This window comes from Camelus ferus, chromosome 9, assembly GCF_009834535.1.
Source record: "Camelus ferus isolate YT-003-E chromosome 9, BCGSAC_Cfer_1.0, whole genome shotgun sequence".
NCBI lineage: Eukaryota > Metazoa > Chordata > Mammalia > Artiodactyla > Camelidae > Camelus > Camelus ferus.
Window position 1 is genome coordinate 23,547,558 of NC_045704.1, and position 20,340 is coordinate 23,567,897.

Here is a 20,340-nt window from a genome sequence, read left to right on the forward strand (position 1 = left end):
ACTCATAAACAAACAATTCTGTTTTCCAGAGCTCGGTGGTTGAGTGAGGGATTGCATAACTAGGAAGGAGTGAGAAAGGCAGAGAAAAATATCTTTGCACTAGAAAAGCAGCCAAAAAACCCACTCTTCCATGCCCTGTGTGAGGGTCTCTAGTCAGGAGACCCTGCACGGTCACTTATCAGTCTTACTCCTGACCTGGAGACCCCAAGTTCACACTGTGCCCTCACTTTGCTGGAAGCACATCTACATGGGTGGGCTTTATCTTTTCTGCGTGAAAGAAAGGCCCTCACTGGTTCTCTGGGTGGAGGGGAGCCAGGTACCAGGCACTGCCTAGAGCCGGGCCCCAGCTGGGGAGGGAAAACTGCTCCATTCCCTCTGTGTCTGCCTTCCCACTGTCGGACTCTGCAAGTACCAGCTGATTATCCTTTCCTTTCTTCCAAATCAAGTACCTCTGGTATTGCCTGGGAGATGCTCTTAAATCCTTGTTTCCCTACCAAACAATTTGACTATACACTAAGGGCCTGTGGGTGTCTGTTGACAAATAGAGTTTTCACTCTGGGTGAACTTATTCTAGTTAGGAATTTTTTTAGTTGCAGTTACCAAAAAATCTAATCCCAGATGCTTAGGCAAATAAACATACTATGGTACATCCCAACAATGGAATTCGCAGCGACAAAAAGGAGCAAACCGCTGATAAGTACAATATGGGTGAATCTCAAAGCATATTATTGAGCAAAACAAGCCAGACACAGTAGAACAAATACCATATGATACCAATTTTTAAAATGGCTTAAGCAAGGAAGGGAATGCATTTGGCTCCTGTAACTGAGAAATCCTGAGGAATGGCTTCAGGCCTGGCTTGATCCAGGGCTCATATACTACCACCCATCAAGACTCAGTTCCTTAGTTCTGCTCCCCACTGGATTGGCTTCATTTTGGGGGAGACACTTCCCTGCTGTGGTCATGTGGCTGTAGCTGCCCAGTCTCACATCCTCCTAGGTTCAAGACCGATGGGGAAAAATGAAAGCCCCTTCTTGGTGGGCTCTGGTTGTTCTATGGCAGGTGCTCACCCCAACTGATCTCAGGGCTGAGGCCTTTGATTTTCTTACCAGCCAGGCATGGGTCAGATGTTCTTCCCCTTGGAAAGGAGGTGTGGGAGTATGGATTTACCACCCCTGAACATTATGGCTGCGAGGTGGGGGAGTGGGACGTGGGTCACGGTGGTCAAAAGATGTGCAGTGATGCTGGACAGCCCTCAGCCAGGAAGCATGTAAAGGGCGTGTAGGGGTTGACAGGTGAGCTGTCCCAGCATTCCCACACATTCCTGCTGCTCAGGCTCATCTCAGAGTGGCAGGAAGGACATGGGCTTAAGTCCCATTCCCACCCTTACTGCCTCTAGCGTCCTGAGTCGCTCACTTAATCTCCAAGCTTCAGAACTGTGGGATCCGAGATGCATACCAGAGTCCACGTGGGCAGTCTGACACATGGGAGACCCCACTAAGCTAGGGAGCAAACTGAGCTTTCACTCTGTGCCTGTTTTTCTCAGGTGTTGGCAGCTGGACCATCCTTCCACGTATGGAGATGGGTCCCCATGCCCAGACCTTAGTCTGATCAAGGAACCGGCAGATTCCGAGTAGTGGACAGACTCAACTTCACTGTAGGGCTTGTGGACAGTGACCCTAGAGGCCAGGACAGCTCATTTGTTCCTACCACCCCTACACCATCCCTTCCTAGTTCCGAGGCCAGGCAGGCATGATGAGTGCTGCCTAGGTCCTGTGCACAAACCCTCAGTCCAGTTTTGGAGCAGCTCTACATCTTAAATGTGAACCGTTTAAGAGCTGAGGCATGGCTATGGGCTGCAGGGCCTCACCAGCACAGAACCCCTGGCAGGTGCCAGTGGACAGCTAGCAGCCTCAGATGATACCAGGGCTCCTTTCTGGTAGTCTCACCCAGATTCATCTCTCAGGGCTCTGGGAAGTTTCCAAACAGCCCTGTGGGCGTTCTGGGTGTTTCCAGCAGGCCCAGCATTCCTACCTGTCAGTAAGAAGTAATGTAGTTTGGGGTCCAATTACTCAGTCAGATCTAATCCTGAGCATTCCTATGTCTTATCTAGAAACTTGACCCCACATCTGTGGGCTAGTTAGGGTGTTGCAACTGCAGACCAGCCAGAAGTTGGGTGAAGTATGGGAGCAGGAAAAAGTTATCATCCGTGAGCTGGAATGGCTGCTTTATCTCAGCTCTGGGAATGTACGTAAAGGAATTAGTTATTAAGGCTTCTCTGTGAAATAGAACACAGCTTTGGTGAACCATGTAATTTTAAGTCAGATTGAGCCATCCCTTCATGGTAATTTCAGGAAGTGGGAAGGAGAGAGGCTGGCAATTATTTTAGCCCTTTAAGTTTAAGTTACCTTAATATTAAAGACATTTTAATCTTATATCTGAAAAAAAGAGAATTGGTTTTGTTTTTTAATTTTTCAGTTTTATTAGGTAGAATTGTTACAATTTGACTGCACATATGCAACATATTGCATGTAAATACAAATATACAATATACTGCATATTTTTTTTAATTTACGTATATGTACTGTTCATTGTTTCTAAGAACAGTTTAGAGATTTAGCTTTTTGCACTTACATAGTTATCAAAGGAATAAAGCCAATCACAAAATAAGAATCAATAGAATGCAGTAATCCAGTCTTAAAGAACAGTCAAATGTGCTTACACATATTTAAGAAATCAGTCATCTAAGTTATAAGTTGTTCATTTGTGTCCCCCTTTTTTAGATTCCATATATAAGTGATATCATATGGCATTTTTCTTTCTCCTGCCCACTTCACTTAGAATGGCGATCTCCAGGTCCATCCATTTTTTATGGCTGAGTAGTAGTCCATTTTAATTTTATTCTTTTTTATGGCTGAGTACTATTCCATTGTATGAAAAAAGAGAATTGGTTTTCTGAGGCAGCCTGCTGGGATATGAGAATGAGAGATCTCTAGAAGAAATGTGACTCATTTCTGACCAGATTTCTAGTCCGAAGGGCACTGATATGGGAAAATTTCAGAGAAACCTGGGTCTGTAAATAACCCATTTCTTTCTTCTTGGGGTCGGGGTTGAGGTCATGGGCGTGGCTTGGGCAGAGGTGTGGGAGGCCAGGTGTGTATATAGCTGTGATGGTAGGGATGAAGGCAGTGACGCAGCTGGAGAGAAAGGGCAGTCCCCTCACCAAATACTGCCCACCAGCCACACCCAGGATGTGAATACAAGCCCTGTCGTGGGCAGTACCTCAAGATAAGCTTCAAGAAGGAATGGAACCTTCACTTAGATTCCTGGGCTCCTACCTGCTGGGGTAGGAAGAACGCTATCAGGTTAAAAGGGAACTTTTTGAATTACTTTGTTGTACACCTGAAACTAACACAGTATTGTAAATCAATATACTTCAATTGAAAAATAAAAGGAAACTCTTATTCTGATCTTGAACTTTTCAAAATGAAGTATTATAATCTAAATGCACCAGGAAATAATGGACAGAAAACACAGTATTCACTGAAAAAGAAATTCAAGTGATCAATAATATATGAAAATATATTACCTTCACTAATAATAAATGCAAATTGGAAGAATGGAATATCTGTTTTTTGCATATCAACTTGGCAGAGATTTTAAAGTAATAGTTTGTGGGAGGAGGGTGTAGCTCAGTGGTAGAGCATCTGCTTAGCACTCACAAGGTCCGGGGTTTAATCCCCAGTATCTCCATTAAAAAAAAAATAAATAAATATACCCAGTTACCCCCCCCCAAATAAAAATAAATAAATAAATAAAAACTTTTAAGCTGAATAATAAAAGGACAGCCCAGTTTTAAAATGGGCAAGGACTCTGAATTGATCTTTCTCCCTATGCAAAAAATATACAAAATAAGCACGTGAAAAGAGGTTCCACTTCATTAACCATCAGGGAAATACAAACCAAAACCACAGTGGGATGAATAACGAAAAAAAAAACAAAACCCCACAGTGAGATGCCACACACCATAGGTTGGCTATAATAAGAAAGACAGACCATTACAAGTAGTGGTGAGGATAGAGGTAAATTGGAACCCTTGTATATTGTTGGTGGGAATGTAAACTAGGAGAGCTGCTTTGGAAAATAGTTGAACACTTCCTCAAATGGCTAAACGTAGAATGAACCATATGATACAGTAGTTCCACTCCTAGATAGGTACCCAAGAGAAAGGAGAAAATACATCCACATAAAAACTTCCACGTACAAATTAGCAGCCCTTTTCATAAAAGCCAAAATGTGATGGAAAAAAAAAACAAACCCCCAAATGTCCTTCAACTGGATAAATAAATGTGTGATGGAATATTAGGAACAAAAAGGGGTGAAGTACTGATTTGTGCTAGCCCATGGATGAACCTTGAAAACATTACGCTAGGTAAAGGAAGCCAATCACAAAAGACTGCATTTTTCTACAATTCCTTTTATATGACATGTCCAGAATAAGCAAGTCTATACAGACAGAAAGTGGATTTGTGGTTGCCTAAGGCTAGTGGGGAGAGGGGACAGGGAATAGAGAGTGGCTTTCTTTCCTAGAGGATAATTGGAATGGTATGTGGGGGCGCTTAAAGAGGTGAGACTCCCTGGAATTTGGCCCTTTTATCTTAAAGGAAAAATTTGAGGTTTATAAAGATTCATGTTTACAAATATGCATCGAATAATTATAGATAAGAGCAGATACTTGGAAACAATCTAACTGTCCAACAACAAGGAGATGGGCAATATGATGTGATTATTAAAATCATGGTTTTGAGAAACATTTCCTAATAAAGGAAATTTTCATGCTAGAGTGTCAAGTGAGAAAACATGATAGTCTATGTGCCACTGTGTAGATAAAGGGTACCATAGCGGTTCTAAGGCTGCTTTCCTTAGGAAGACCTGCTTGCAAGTTAGGCCTCTGCCTGGCACCTGGGAACCTGGCTCTTGGAGTGTTCCCTCCATCCCCTAAGTGATAAAGTTGGCTTGCTGGTCCTGGACTGACAGTGAACACCATGTCATTTACAGCAAACACCTGCTTTCCTTCTGGGAGCCTAGAATTTTGGAACGTACTAGGCAGAGGGTACCTTGGTGATCAGTCCCTCATGAAAATTCTGAATTTTATTTTCTAATGGGCCAACCTGGGCAGTGACATACATGTTGCTGCATTTTTGTTGCTGGGGGAAGAGTGTGTTTGTGTGACCCTTCCTCGGAGGGAGAAAGCGTAAGGAAGTCTGAACGTGGATTCCTCCAGACTCTGCCTCTATCTTTCCCCCTATGATCCAGCTATGTGTCCTTACTAAACCGATATCATAAATCTGAGCCATGAGTGCAGCCTATATGCTGTGTCCTGTGAAACTCCAAACATGGGGCTGGTCTGGGGAACTCCCGACACAGCCTCTAATGTAGAAAGTAACAATATGCATATATAAAGTAGGTGGGCGGGAAAGAAACCAATTCACAGTGGCTATTTTTGGAGTGATGTTATGATGAATGACTTTTTTATACTTTTCAGTATTTTATATTTTTTCCATGTTGATGTTATTATATTTATTTTCAGAAAGGGTGAGTTTTTAACACATTTTCTGTTGTATGATGTGTTGTTATCATTTTTAGAGTGGCTGACCTCTGAAGGGGCATCTCTTGTTTTCCCTTAGGGTTGCAATCCCCTTGCCCAAACTGGCCGGAGCAGACTGCAGAATCAGAGAGCTGCCTTGAACCAGCAGATCCTGAAAGCCATGCGGATGAGAACAGGAGCAGAGAACCTTCTGAAGTAAGTGTCTGCCAGCTCCACTGCCTCATCTGGGAGCCTGGAATCTCCTGAGACCTATCCATCTGCTCCCTAAACTGCCAGGCCTGCCTGGCTTCTTCTCAGCTTTCGGTTTTGGCTTTGAGTTTCCTCCTCATTCCTGGCACCTGGAGCAGACCCTTTGTCACCTCGAGCTTAGACATGCTAACGACAAGTATTTTACACAGCCTCTGTGTGTTTGGGGACAGGAGGGCAATGGAGGAAGCACAGTTGCCCTATTCTTATTTATTGTCCCTGCTTTCTTGGGACCCGCCTATTTTCTCTATTGCCTAGCACTATGTCTGAGCACTGCTTGCTAAATCTCTGATGAACGTGTAAAGAAAAGGCACTCAGAAAGGAGGGAATGGGGGCATTTCTCTTGCCAGTGTCCATATCTCTAATGAGAGGGGCCCTGTGCAGCCCTGCACTCTTAGGTCACTCATTATTAAGCTCTGGTGGTAAAATAGTTACTTATCAAGCGTTGAACTCACTGAAGCCTTACCTGTAGGCAGCTATAAGCCCTCCCCACACCCTTCAGTGCGACCAAGACAATGTGGCAGCTTCCTCTTGTTTACAAAGAATGTAGACTTTCTTCTTCAGAGTCGCTGTCAGCCCTGCGCTGCCTTCTGCACTGGGTGTGGAGGCAGCCACTAAGCCTGCTGCCCAGCCAAGTAGGCAGATGCCTCCTGGAGCTTCAGAAAGAGACGCAGAGTGTTTGCTGGGACCTGGAACCCGGAAGCCTGGCCGGGAACCCGGAAACCTGGCAGGATATGGATAATGGGTGTTCCCAATGGGTCAGCTTCACTGCTGGAGGACTTAGGGAGCCCTGCAGCTGCTCGGTGGCTGTTGGGAAAAACAAAGACACCAAACAGGCTGTTTATCAAAGAGCCCCAAGGCTCTGGTGGTCACAGATATGTACGGAAGGTGTGATCTGCTCTTCCATGGGCGTCACTCACCTGAGTGCTCAGTAAAGACAGAAGGAGCGTTTCTGACTATGAACTTGGGGTAGATTTATTTCTGAATCAGTCTGTATTTGCTCTTTAGGAAAGATCTCTGAGGTATGAAGTGGGGGAAAAGAAACATGCAGAACAACATGCCCGCATGTGTTTAAAAAGTTCGTACGTATGCTTTTGTGTCTGTGCAGACTTTTTCTAAAAAGGATGAAGAAAGAAGCTGTCAGTAGAGTGGGCTCTTGGGAGCAAGACCTGGGTTGGGGGGTGGGGGTTGGTTAGAGGTGACTCCTACTTGTCATTTTATCCTTTCAATGTTTGAATGGATTACTTTCATTCACTTTTATTGTAAAATACTGCAAAAGCCCAGAAAGATAATATAAGCAGCCCCCTGATGCTGCCCCCGGGTCAGAAACAACAGTGCTGTGCCTGTGTTGGTTTTGCTGCTCGTGGACACAAGTCCTGGGGAGGGGCACATGTCTGGGAACCTCTTTCTCCAGTTACTTCTGTACCAGGGTAGAAGGGACGTTGTTCCTGAGGAGACTGGGAAGATATTGTACCATTTCCGCTTTTAAAATGTCTGACAGTGTTCCTGTCCCCAGAGCAGTCTGGACCCGGGAGTTGTCAGGTCTGCTGCACAGCGGGTCTCAGCGGCCACTGCAGCTCAGGAGAGGCCCCCAATTTTGGGAGAGGCCTCCGATTTCAGGAGGGCCTGCCGTGCGCTGAGCTTGCGGTGCCAAGGAGGCTGCAGGCGCCGTTCCCTGCTTTCCTGATGCGTAATCTCTTGCAGGGGAGCCTTAATACACAAGCAAACAAATCCAGTCACGTCAGGAGGTGATGTTTTCTAGGGCGCTGATGAAAAGGAAATATGATAGAGGTTGACGCAGTGCAGCCCGGCCTTGGAGACAGAGGGTGGTCAGGGAGGCCCTCTCTGACGGAGACTTGGCGTTGCTAAGGCGGGGACTAGGGCAGTTTTGTCTGTCTTGCTCTGTTAACGACACCAGCAAATAGCCTCTCCGCGGCCCAGTGGCTCAAGCTCATTGTCAAGTCGGTGGTTGTTGAGCTGGCTGGGTGGGGGTGGGGTGGAGTTGTTAATGATTCTTGCAATGACCTAAAAGTTCAAAGTGCCCCTCTCTGGAGACTGTTGTCAGAGGAAACCCTAAAGGTATTTATTAATCTGACTTAACCGGCACCAACGGTTTCCCAAAAACAAACAGGGCATTTAGCCAAGCCCAGCTCTGACCCGTAGGTGTCCCTGGGCGGCCAGTTAGAGAGCTGTCTCTGCCAGCGAAGGGTAGTTTCACTCATAAACTGGACCCTGCTGTCCTTTCTGTCCATCTGTCTGTTTTCTGGTTCCCAAATGTCCCACCACAGCCCCCTGATAAAGTTAGAACAGTTGGAAAGTTTGGGGGGTGGACATTTGGGAAAATGTCCCCCCAAATGCAGGAATGTGAGGGTCCCAGTCCTTACCCACAGTGGTAAGGGGGCCTTAAGCCTGGGCAGACACTGTGAGGAGCTGTGTTTTGTACCCCATCAAGGCCTTCTCTGATGCATAGCAGCCAAGAGTCTGTGAGCTTCCTGGAGTCTGATTAGGAAGATATCAGATATTTTAAATGTACTTTTTCAGGCCAAGCAAGGACAATAATTTTCTCTCTTTTCCTAGCTCCCTTCCCTCCCTGGAGAAAAGCTGGGGTAGAAATGGGATGATGTTTCTCAGAAAACAGATGGCCTTTGTGAAATTTAAAGCCAGTTGCCACACAATTCAGTTTTAACTAACTGGTTCTTTGAACGAGGGCGGGTCATTTCACCTCTTTGGGCTTCGGGCTCTCTTCAGGGGGCCAGGTGGGCATGGAAGAGAGTGAAGAGGGCTGGGACTGGGACTGTGAGCAGTAGGGAGGGGTGGGGACTGTGGCGAAGTGCAGAGAATATGTTCTCTGGAGGGGCAACTACAATTCGGCCCATACAGAGGGCAGGGCCACAGTTGCCAGATCTTCAGTTTTGTTTTGTTTTGTTTTCTCAGGAGAAGCTAAGAGATATGCCTTTTTTTCTTTCTTTTTTTATCTTCTGATAGTTGAATTTTAAAATACAGGCAACTAGTTCAAGGGGGGAAAAATAACATTCTGAGAGCCAAGTGAGCAAATCCCATGGACCTCCAGTTTGTGACTTCTGGACCAGAGGCTCATGATGTTCTGGGGCAAGGGTGACCTGGGGTGGCTTCGGCTATATGAGTGACTTGAGGTTAATGACTACTCACACCATCAGTACTGAGAGGGGCTGACGTCTGTGCAGTGGGGTGCACAAGCCAAGGCCTTGGGGGCCTGCACCGACTCCGAGGCCTGCCTTCCTACAATGAGAGATGGGCTGGGAGCAGATGTCCTGCCAGATGGGCTGATCTGCTGCCTTAGCCCAATGGCCACATGAGGGCACCAAGCAGCTCTTGCTCCAGCCTTCCTGAATCCCTGGTAGAGCAGGATTTGGGGTCAGATGGATTAAGGACAAACTGCTCCAGTAAGGTCTCTGAAGCTGGTACAAGCTTGTCTTACCTGTCAACAAGCCTGTTCCTGGAGGGACAATTTTACTAAAAGACTTGAGAGAAAAAAACATTTCACTAAAACAAATGGAGATATATAAGTCAGAATGCAAAATTCACATGCTTCTTTAAGACTAAACATGGAGACGTTAAAGAAATTTTGACCATCATCCCATAGGAGCATCTTGTGTGGAAAAGTTCTCAGAAGCTCCAGCTTGAAGGACATGTATGGATGTGGGTGGTAGCTTCAGGATATCATTCAATGTGGCCCTCCTTTTCCTGTTCACACATGGTGGCTTGATCACTCATAAAGGGCAAGTGGGACACCTTTTAATTCTTGGCTTTTGCAGCACGTGTATGGGCTTCATGAAAAACCCAAGGGAGTAGGCCTTTCCTTGGTGTCCAGGCCAGAGGGAGGCCGTGGCAGGGAGACTCTGGGCAGGAAACAGCTGAAATGCCCTTCCACCTCATCCGGGTTGGCCTCTTTTGGTCGTAACATCAGTTACCAGACCACGGGGTCTCAGAGGAAGTGTGCACCCAAATGAAAGCTGAGAAAAGCCCCTGTTCTTCCAAGAAGGCCCCTAGAAAGGATTCATATTCATCTGGAAAGGCAGCCCAGGTGCAAGCACCTGTATTGAGGAGACCAAGGTTCTGGTCTTCATTGCTAATTCGGGCCCACCGATGCTATCCTTAGCCATTGCCCCAGACTGTTCCCCCGCACGGGCACACACACCACATTGAACGGGTGCACCTTATTCGAGAAGTGCCCTCTTGACTAGTGAATCAGTGAACAAAATCATGACTTGTACTAGAAATAGCTCCCACTCTAGGGTTGATTTCTGAATCATCATTGTAACCCTAAGGTCAGCATCGTGGACACCAACCCTGAGGGCCCCATGTGGCCACTGACCTTTTCCACAGTGACCTGTGACCCATGACCCACCCAAGGAGGTCCACATCCAAAGAGCATGTTGCGAACCCTAAATCTCAAGTTGTTGCCATGTTGAGCGGAAGGAGGAGTGGCCGATCAATACATAGAGTTGGGAATATCAGGAGGTGGCATTTTTGGAGGTTCTCCAGGTATTTGGGTGGGACTCTTAGGGCCTAAATTGTCATATTTGAGTTGGACCCACTTACACACCAGTGACGTAGAGGGTTAATAGGCAGAGGTTCTTACTATTTTCTTTTTTTTTTTTTTGAGGGGGGAGGTAATTAGGTTTGTTTATTTATTTATTTTTAGAGGAGGTACTGGGAATTGAACTCGGGACCTTGTGCATGCTAAGCATGTGCTCTAGCGCTTGAGCTATATCCTCCCCACAACAGGCAGAGGTTCTTGTCCCTCCAGGGGTTACAGTTGTTTGTCTTGCCTCATTCTAAAATGTACGTGAGGGAACTTAACTACTCATACACAGCATGTAAGATTAAAGGAGGAACAAGCAAGCATATGGGGGCAGGAGGAAGAAGAAGAAAAGAGAAACTTAGCTGGAAATAAGGCTAGTACACACTAGAAAGTCTTATATCCTGTCTTAGACATCGGCCACAGTTTGTCTCTGAGTTTTCTGGCAGGCAGTGAGAAGGGAGTGTGATCTGGAACACATTTCATACCCATTAGCCAAAAGCCACCCAGTTGCTTCTAAGAAGAAGCTGCCCCAGTACGGAGAGCTGGGAGGACTTCCTTGCACGCTTGTGGACTTTATCGGCTAGTGAATCAGTCCTGTTCTCAGTAACATCTCTGTAGCTCAGGTTTTACAAGTGGCAGGTTGTGACGTATGGTGTGTAATGAAATCAATTCAGTGGGTTGCTGTGGTATAATAAATAAATATTTGGTCCTTGTGCCTGGTTCCTGGCACAGAGCTCCTAAAACCCTTGGCATCTCTTGAGTGTCTTTTGTATGCTAATGGTGACGCCTGATAGGGGAGGGGCCTTCAGGAGGGAGCGCTATTTGCCAGAAAGACCAAGCCCCACCCCTGGACTTCTGGAGAAGGCAGGGCTGGAGATTGAGTTCGGTCACCAATAGCAGAGGGTAGGGTATAGCTCAGTGGTAGAGTGTGTGCTTAGTATGCATGAAGTCCTGGGTTCAATCCCCAGCATCCCCAATGATTCAATCAGTTATGTCCACGTAATGAAGCAATAACACCTCCTTAAATCTCTAAACTGTGAGGAAATTCGAGGTTGGAGAACAGGTTCGAGGCGCTGGGAGGGTGGCCTGCCTGGGGAAGGCGTGGTAGCTCCAGTACCTTCCTTGGCCTATGTCTCTTTTCCATCTGGCTGTTCCTTAGCTGTGTCCTTTAAAATAAACCACAGAGAATGTAAGTAAAATGTTCTCCTGAGCTTTTTGAGTCATTCCAGTGAATTATCGAACCTGAGAGAGGGTTGTGGAAACCTCTGATTTGTAGCTGGTCTGTCAGAAGTACAGGTGCCCCGCCCCCCACAACCCCCACCAACTTGTAACTGGCTCCTGAAGTCAGGGGCAGCCTTGTGGCACTGAGCCCTTAACCTGTGGGCTCTCTGCTAACTCTGGGAGCTGGTGTCAGAACTGAATGGAATTGTTGGGCACCCAGTTGGTGTTGGAGAATCAGAAGTTGGAGAGTTTCAAATATTACTGTTTTTTTTGTTTTTTGTCTTATTAAAGAAGGTATTAGATTAGAACAGGATATAGTGGAGTGTGTCTCATGTGTGGCAGTGTGGTTTTGTGAGACTTTTGTTTTGGGGGGCAGATGTTTATGCATGTACTGTGATACAAAATGCATTTCTTACTGGGGATCATGTCCTCCAAAAAAAAATTCTCAAACGAATAATCTTCACCAAACTGAGCTTCCAATATCTCATCGCCTGGCTGGGGACCCCAGACAGGCGCCTGTGAAAACTTACTGGGCAGTGAAGACAAGTCGCATTGTAACTGCGGGCAGGTCAAGCTCGGCTTCTTCTGAGGGGTCATAGGCTTGTTGTTGATCATGGAGAATGAGCTCAGGCAAGGGAGGGAGGGAGATGAAAGGGAGAGAGGAGATATGAATCCATCATGGAAAGAAACTGATGGGCCCAAATATGTCAAACATGTGGCAAGGCGGGGAGAGCCCCAGGGGAGAGGACGCACTGCAGGGCCCGTGGTGGACTTTGCTCTCTGGAGGAAAGGTGGACAGTTGGTGAGCAGAGCAGCAGATGGATTTCATCAGCTGATGGGGGGAGGTGGTCAGGTGCTGTCTCTGACTGGCTGGAGCTTTTGGCTGATGACCCTCAGGTGTCCTCACTCATGAAATGAGGGTAGTTCTAGAACCTGGTCTGAGCCAAGTCGGAGGACTTGCTGGGGTGGTTCAAGGAAATGGTGCTTATTAGCAAGGCCTGGCTTAGTACTTGGTTGTCACTGCCACTGTTCGTTTTGCAGTGATTCCCAATCTGTAAAATGAGGGAGCACCTGAGGGTCTTCACGTACGTGTCCAGACCTCTGCTTTGAGAACTTGGGCAAAGTTTCTTCCTCCATCCTGCTTAACACTGTTCTGTTTTGTTTCTGCTTCGGGGGCTGCTATGAATAATGCTACTGTGAACATTCACAATCCTGTCTTGGTTTGGACATATGCTTTCATTTCTCTCATATGGATTCCTAGGAGAGCAATGACTCGGTTGTATGGTAAGTTTATGTTTTAGCATTTTTCAAAACTACCCAGCAAGTTTCTGTTCTAACATTTTTCAAAACTACCCAGCTATTTCCCGAAGAGGCTGTATCATTTACATTCAGCAGTGAATGAGGGGTCCAGTTTCTCTCCACCCTCACTAGCACTTGTTATTGTATGTCTTTTTCATTATAGCCAATCTAGTGGTTGTGTATTGGTATCTCATGGTTCTAATATGCATTTTCCAATTGACTGGTGACATTGAGCATCCTTTCATGTGCTTATTAGCCATTCATCTATCTTCTTTACTTGTCTATGCAAATCTTTTGCCCATTTTTATGAATTCAGTGAAGTTGCAGGATATATAAATCAATATAAAGAAATCAGTTGCACATCTATACACTAATAATGAACTATCAGAAAGATAAATTAAGAAAATAGTCCCAACACTTGGGCTCTGTTGGTGGGACTGTAAATCGGTGTGGCCGCTATGGAAAATAGGATGGAGATTCCTCAGAAAATTTAGAATAGAACTGCCATGTGACCCAGCTATTCTACTTCTGGGAATTTATCTGAAGAACTTAAAAATACCAATTCAAAGAGATATACGCACCCCTATGTTCACTGAAGCATTATTTACAAAAGCAAAGATATGGAAACATCCTAAGTGTACATTGATAGATAAATGGATAAAGAAAAAAGATACACACACACACATATATATAATGCAATATTACTTAGCCTCAAAAAAGAATGAAATCTTGCCCTTTGCAACAGCGTGGTTGGACCTTGAGGGCATTATGCTAAGTGAAACAAGTCAGAGAAAGACAGATACAGTGTGATCTTACTTATATGTGAAATCTAAAACAAAACCAAACAAACAACAAAAACAAGCTCATGAGTAGAGAACAGATTGGTGGTTGCCAGAGATGGCGGTTTGGAGGTTAGATGAAATGGGTAAAGGTGGTCAAAAGGTACAAACTTACAGTTATAAAATATGTAAGTCTTGGGGATATAATGTATAGCATGGTGACTATAGTAAATAATACTGTGTTGTATATTTGGAAGTTGCTAAGAGAGTAAATCTGTTTGTCTGTCTATTTTGTTTTAGTTTTTGATTGGAGGGAGGTAGTAGGTTTATTTGTTTATTTTTAGAGGAGGTACTGGGGATTGAACCCAGGACTTTCTGTATGCTAAGCATATGGTCTACCACTTTGTGCTATACCCTCCCCACTAAGAGAGTAAATCTTAGAAGTTCTCATCACAAGAAAAAAAATTCTGTGACTGTGTATGGTGACAGATGTCAAACAGACTTATTGTGGCGATCACTTTGCAATATATACAACTATAGAATCATTGTTTTGTACCTGCAACTAGCATAATGTTGTATGTCGGTTATAATTCAATTTTAAAAAATCTTCTGCCTATTAAAATTTTTTATTTTATTTATTTATTTAATTTTAGTTATTTAGTTATTTATTATTTATTTGATTATTTTTTATTATTTAATTAACAGAACTCTTTATATATTCTGTCTACAAATTCCTTATCAAATAATACAATTTGCAAATATTTTCTTCCAGTCTATGGCTTGTCTTTTTCTTTTTAAAAAAATGATGTGTTTTGAAACACAGAAGTTTTTAAATTTGATAGAGTTTAGTTTATCAATTTCTTGTTTTATGAATTGTGCTTTTGGTGTGTAGCTAAGAATACTTTTTCCAGTTCAAGGTCATAAAGGTTTTGGAGTTTTTGCTTTTATACAAAGCTCTCTGATTCATTTTGACTTAATATTTGTCTTTGGTATGAGATTTAGATTGAGATTTATTTTTCGCCTGTTGTGCAGAAAGGAGTTATCATAGCAGACCTGAGATGGATATCCTTAGAAAGCCCTGCTTGCAAAGTTGGCGCTTGGCTGGTATCTGGAAACTTAGATTTCACGAGAGTTTCCACCATTCCCAGAACAGATAAGAGGGGCCCAATGTGCTTAATTTAAACTATTTGCACAAACAATATGGTTTATTTTGAACAAACTGCTTTCCTTCTAGGGGTCTGGAATTTGGGGACATGCTAGGCAGAGGTGTCTACCTGATCAGCCCCCAGTAAAAACCCTAAATGAGCTTCCTTGGGAGATAGTATTTTTCTCACGTGTTGTCACAACTGTTTGCTGGAGGAATTAAGTGTGTCCCGTGTGACTCACTGTGAGACAGAGAGCTCTTAGCAGCGTGTGTGTGGCTTCTTCTAGACCTCGTCCTATACACCTTTCCCTTAGCTGATTTTGCTTGTTGCTGTAATAAATCAAAATCATGAATACAACTGTATTCTGAGTCCTGCAGGTCCTCCTTACTGAACCTGAAGGTCGTCTCGGAGCACAATTACTTCAGCATCATTTGTCAGGAAGACTGTCTTTCCCCCTTGAATTGTCTTGTCACCTTTGTCAAAATCAATTGACCGTAAATGTAAGGATTTATTTCTGGCTTCTGTTCTGTTCCATTGCCTATGCCACGTTGTCTTGATTCCTGAGGCTTTAAAGTAAGTTTTAAAATCAAATAACATAAATCCTCCAACTTGATTCTTCTTCAAAATTGTTTGGCTAGTCTAGGTCCTTTGCATTTCCATATACATTTTAGAGTCAGCGTGTCAGTTTCTACTAAAAAGCTTACTAGGGTTTTGATTGGAATCACATTGAATTGATAGATCAGTTAGAGAGAATTGACATCTTGACAATAGTGAGTCTTCCGATGCATTAAATGGAATGTCTCTCCATTTAATATCTCAGCAATGTTTCGAAGTTTTCGGTATACAAGTCTTGTGCTTCTTTTCTTAAATTTATTCCTAAATATTTTATTCTTTCAGATACTATTTTGAGTGAAGTTGTTTTTCAGTTTCTTTTGGGGGTGGGGTGGAGAACGTAATTAGGTTTATTTACTTATTTTTTTTATGACGGAGGTAGTGGGGATTGAACCCAGGACCTCACGCGTGCTGAGCATGCGCTCTACCACTGACCTGTACCCTCCCCTTCATTTTCATTTTAAAATTGCTCATTCCTAGTATACAGAAATAAAAATGGATTTTTGTGTATTGAATTGTATCCTGTGATCTTGCTAAATTTATTATTTCCAGTATTTGTTTTGTGAATGCCTGGGGATTTTATACATGCAAGATTATGTCCTCTGTGAATGAAGACAGTTTTACTTCTTCCTTTCAATCCAGATGCCTTTAATTTCTTTTTTTTTTTCTTTCCTTTAATTTCTTTATTTACCTCATTGCCACTGGCTTGAACCTCCAGTATAGTTCTGACTAGAAGTGGCGTAGGTAGACAGCTTTGCCTTGTTCCTGATCATAAGAGGGGAGGAATCAGTCTTTCACCATTAAGTATAATGTGCGCTGTGGGGTTTTGTAGATGCCCTTTATCAAGTTTTGTAAATTCTCTTTTACAAAAAAAAGGGGATTTTTGTTGAGGATTTTTTTAATCATAAATCTGTGTCAGACATGCTTTTTTCCTGCAGCTATTGATTTAACAGTTTACTTTTTGTCCTTCATTCTGTTGATAAAGTATGTTACATTAATTGATTTTCAGGTGTCCTCGGATAAAGCCCACTTTGTCCCAATGTATAATCCTTTGTATACATTGCTAGGTTTGGGTTGCTAGTACACTGTTGAGGATTTTTGCATAAAGATTCATGAAGGATACTGATCTATTTTATTTTCTTGTGGCCTACCTCTGGTTTTGGATCAGCTCATAGGATGAGCTGGGGAGTGTTACCTCCTCCTCTGTTTTCTCTTCCATTTCCTTTTAAGGGAATAATTTATGCTCTCTTCTGGGTGATTGGGAGCAATTCTTTTTTCTCTTCTCAAGGCTAATTCTTTGCAGAGATGTCTTAGGATTCATGTCTGGCAGCTCAGTGGCATTGGCTATATCCTAGGTCCGCTGACTGGCAGGTATGGCTCAAAACGGGGCAGGTGCCCAGCATCCCTAAGACAACTTACCCAATCGCGTCTGGTATCTACATCTGCAGCAGACCCTCAGAGCCAGGGTGGGGGGGAGGGTGGTGTGTGTCAGCTCACACCGCAGCTGGGATGCTTGGCTGAGGATGCTTCTCCACTCTCTCTCTTTTAACAGAGCAGCCACAAACCAAAAGGTGCGGGAGCAGGTGCGCCTGGAACTGAGCTTCTTGAACTCAGATCTGCAAATGCTCAAGGAAGAGCTGGAGGGGCTCAACATCTCGGTGGGAGTCTATCAGAGCACAGAGTAAGTGGTGGCAACGCTTCTTCCAGATACTTTCTGAGCCTTGGAACATGCCTCCTGTATCAGAGATGCTGCACAGGTAGACCTGAGGGTGTGGCAGATCCCACTTTGAGAAGTGAGGGAATAATTAGGTTAGGGGTCTAGCAAGGTGCAAGACTTAAAAGGGATGAACCTGTGGAGTTTGGAAATACCTGGCCAGTTGGACAGGGACCCCTTGGGACATAGTGTTACAGGAGAGCTGCGTGACTGGGTCCAGCTGGGGAATGGCGTCTGTTGTGTGGCTTGAGTGGTGGGTCTGCCATAAAGATGCCTTGGAAGGGCGGCTGTGAGCTTGGAGAGCCAGCCTGTCGGGTGGGGCCCAGGGTGCCCTGCCTTCTTGCCTCTCAGCTTCAGCACCACGCACAGGGCCTGACTCCGGGTCATCCTGTTAATAGAGGGCAAAAACATATAAGCTGCCTTTTATATCAAAGATTTTGAGATGAGTTCCTAAAGACACAGTGTAACTAAGACACTTTGGAAATGTACCCCATTAAGTATTTGAGAAACAAATGTTCTAATTCAGAAGCATCCCTTGGGGAGTGTTTGTAGGGGGCCAGATGCTCAGATTTGGCCTTCGGCAAAGCTAAGAAAGCCTCCGGCCCCAGGGTGAGCTGCCTTTGAAAGAAAAGCCCATCTCTAAGAAGAAATAACTTTGAGAAGCTCTGAAGAAGGGTTTACATACTTTTCTTGTGGGGAAGAGGCACTTCACAAAAGGTAAGGGAGCCCCAAGGGAAACTCAGTCCGAAAATAGTTCCCTGGATTAACAGAAGGAAGCCATTGGGGAGCCTTGAGTCAGCTTGGAATGTGCTTTTTCTGATCCTCCCCAGTCCTCTGCCCTGCCCCTCCGGGGCATTTTTCAGAGCTACGTGTAAAACCTCTGCTTCTCCTTTGGTGACTGTCCATGAGCCGGTCCGCGTGTCCTGTCTCACTTACCTGGGAGCTCCCAGTGTGGTTCTGACATCTAATCAAAACAGCCAAGGAAGGCTTCCCCAAGCTTGAGCTCTGGTATTAAATTCCAGTGTTTTGCCCAAAAGGTCAAAGTTCCTTGAGACGGTGAGGCAGGGCCAGGCTCTGGTGATAAACGTAGGATGTTTCCTATTCCCCCTCATCCGACACTGGGATGTCCATCATGAGGGTGTTCCCCAGGGACATGCAGTTAAGGCCCCCGTGTGACCACGGCATGGCTCTGAAGTGGCCAGTCGGTCCCTTGTGCCTTTGGGAAGAGGATAGAGATGTGCAGATGCATAATGACACTTTGCATTTCCACCGGCCCCCTTCCTGTTTTCAAAGCAGGCTGTTTCTTGGCACAGTTGATCTTTAAACACTTCTGTGAGGCAGGGAAGAAACAGTCTCATTGTGCAGATGAGAAAACACAGGGAGGCCGGAGGTCACGGAAAAAGTTCTATTAGCCCAAGATTGAGGGTGGGGTGCCCTGGCAAGGAGGCCTTGGGACACTGGCTGTGCCTGGATGGTCACAGGAAGAGTAGACCTCGCCTCCAGCCGTGTGCTCAGTGAGGCCTGGAGCATGCTGGGGCCCTGAGGAGAGCGGCTGGTCCATCCTTGTCTCCTAGCCGGATCCAGCTTTCCCTGCAGCCTTTGGGGAAGCCACACACCCCGCTGGGGCTCGCCTGCTTTCATCGTAGTGGCCCTGTTGTTTTCTGTCCCCCACGGAGGCAGTGTCAGTTTACAGCCCATTGTCCGCTCACCCTGCCTGCATTCCTGGCCTCCTCCCCTAGCTGGGCCGAGCAGCCCCAGGGTCTCCTGTTACAGGTCAGGGAGCTAAATCCCTGTTTGCAAAACACAGCTGAGCCCGGTTCACTTCCTGTTGTTCATGCTCTGCCCCTAAGACCACTCCCAGGGTGACCTGTGTGGTAACCAAATGGGAGAGGAGGTGGAGGGGAAGGGGACCCACTTGCACAGTAAGTGTCAGATGGGGTTCCCGCCCTCCAAGCCTTCCCTGTGCTGGGGGTGGGACACCTAGAGGGACACGCCCCTTGGGAGGAGCCCACCCACCACCAGAGCCCAGGGTTGGAGGTCTGCAGGAGAGTTGCGATCCACTGCAGTGAGGAGAGGACGAGGAGGGGCTAGGAATTGGGGGCAGCAGAGTGGAGATTGTGGAGCAGTGAGCAAGCCAGGTAACTTCCCAGCACAGCTACTGGAAGGAGAGTTGAGACTAGAGGGATAAATCAGGGTGGAGATGGTAGGGGGCTCCTGTGTTAGGCTGGGTTGTCCAGAAGTCACAGGGGGCCCAGGACCTGTTTTGGAATAGAGACAGGGATGTGACCAGAGTTGTCTTTACGGAAAATGAGCTGCTGTGTGCTAGCTTGGCGGGAGGACGGAGGGCAGGAACCTGAGCTGGGGTGCGGGGGGCAGGCTGTGGGGTACAAAGTGGCAGAATAGGGATGATCGTATCCCTTATTGTGTTCCTTCCAGGAAGGCGTTTATAATTCCCCTGATTCCACTCGGCTTGAAGGAGACCAAGGATGTTGACTTTTCCGTTGTTCTCAAGGTAAATCCGAAAGCAGTGGGCACTGGGCTCACTGTTTGATAGGAAAATGTAGAAATTATGTGTCCCTTGCGAGTGGCCTTAGGCTCAGTGGGCCCAGTGTCAGTTGACTTTGCAGGGTGGCCTTGCGCCCTCTCGGTGGCCACCCAGGGGACCTGTGTCGTCCTGTTACGTGCTCCTTTTCATCTGGTCGCTGGGGCTCCTCGCCTGCCTGGGGAGAGGGTTGGAAACCGGGAGGCCAAGGCAAAGAGGGTCTGTGGTGAATGCGTTTTGAGTTTTAAAATTATATCCTGTTTTAGTATCTTTTTTCTCACATTTTGTATCCAATTTACAAATGTTTTTGGAAGAATAGCCAAAGGTTTTTTCCTCAACATTTTATTGTGAAAATTTCCAAACTCCTGGAAAAATTGCAGGAATTTTACAGTGAACGCCTGTATACTCACTACGTAGATTCTCCCATGAACATTTTACTGTAGTCACTTTACCACATTTTTGCCTATTTGTCTGTGCATCCCTGTATCTATACATCAATCCATCTTATTTTTTGATACATTTTAAAGTAAATCACACAGGGAACGATATTTAATATCTTGTAATAATGGATAATGAAAAAGAATATGAAAAGGATATATGTATATGTATG

At 45.3% G+C, this 20,340-nt stretch overlaps 1 protein-coding gene across 1 annotated transcript in view; it reads left to right on the plus strand.

The window, feature by feature from the left end:
* Nucleotides 1-20,340, plus strand: part of RHPN2 (rhophilin Rho GTPase binding protein 2) — a 50,116-nt gene that overhangs the window by 6,420 nt on the left and 23,356 nt on the right. The window contains exons 2-4 of the mRNA XM_032486199.1: nucleotides 5,688-5,803; nucleotides 17,027-17,155; nucleotides 19,625-19,700. Of these exons, the coding sequence (XP_032342090.1) occupies nucleotides 5,688-5,803; nucleotides 17,027-17,155; nucleotides 19,625-19,700 (321 nt within the window). The remainder of the gene's footprint in view (nucleotides 1-5,687; nucleotides 5,804-17,026; nucleotides 17,156-19,624; nucleotides 19,701-20,340) is intronic.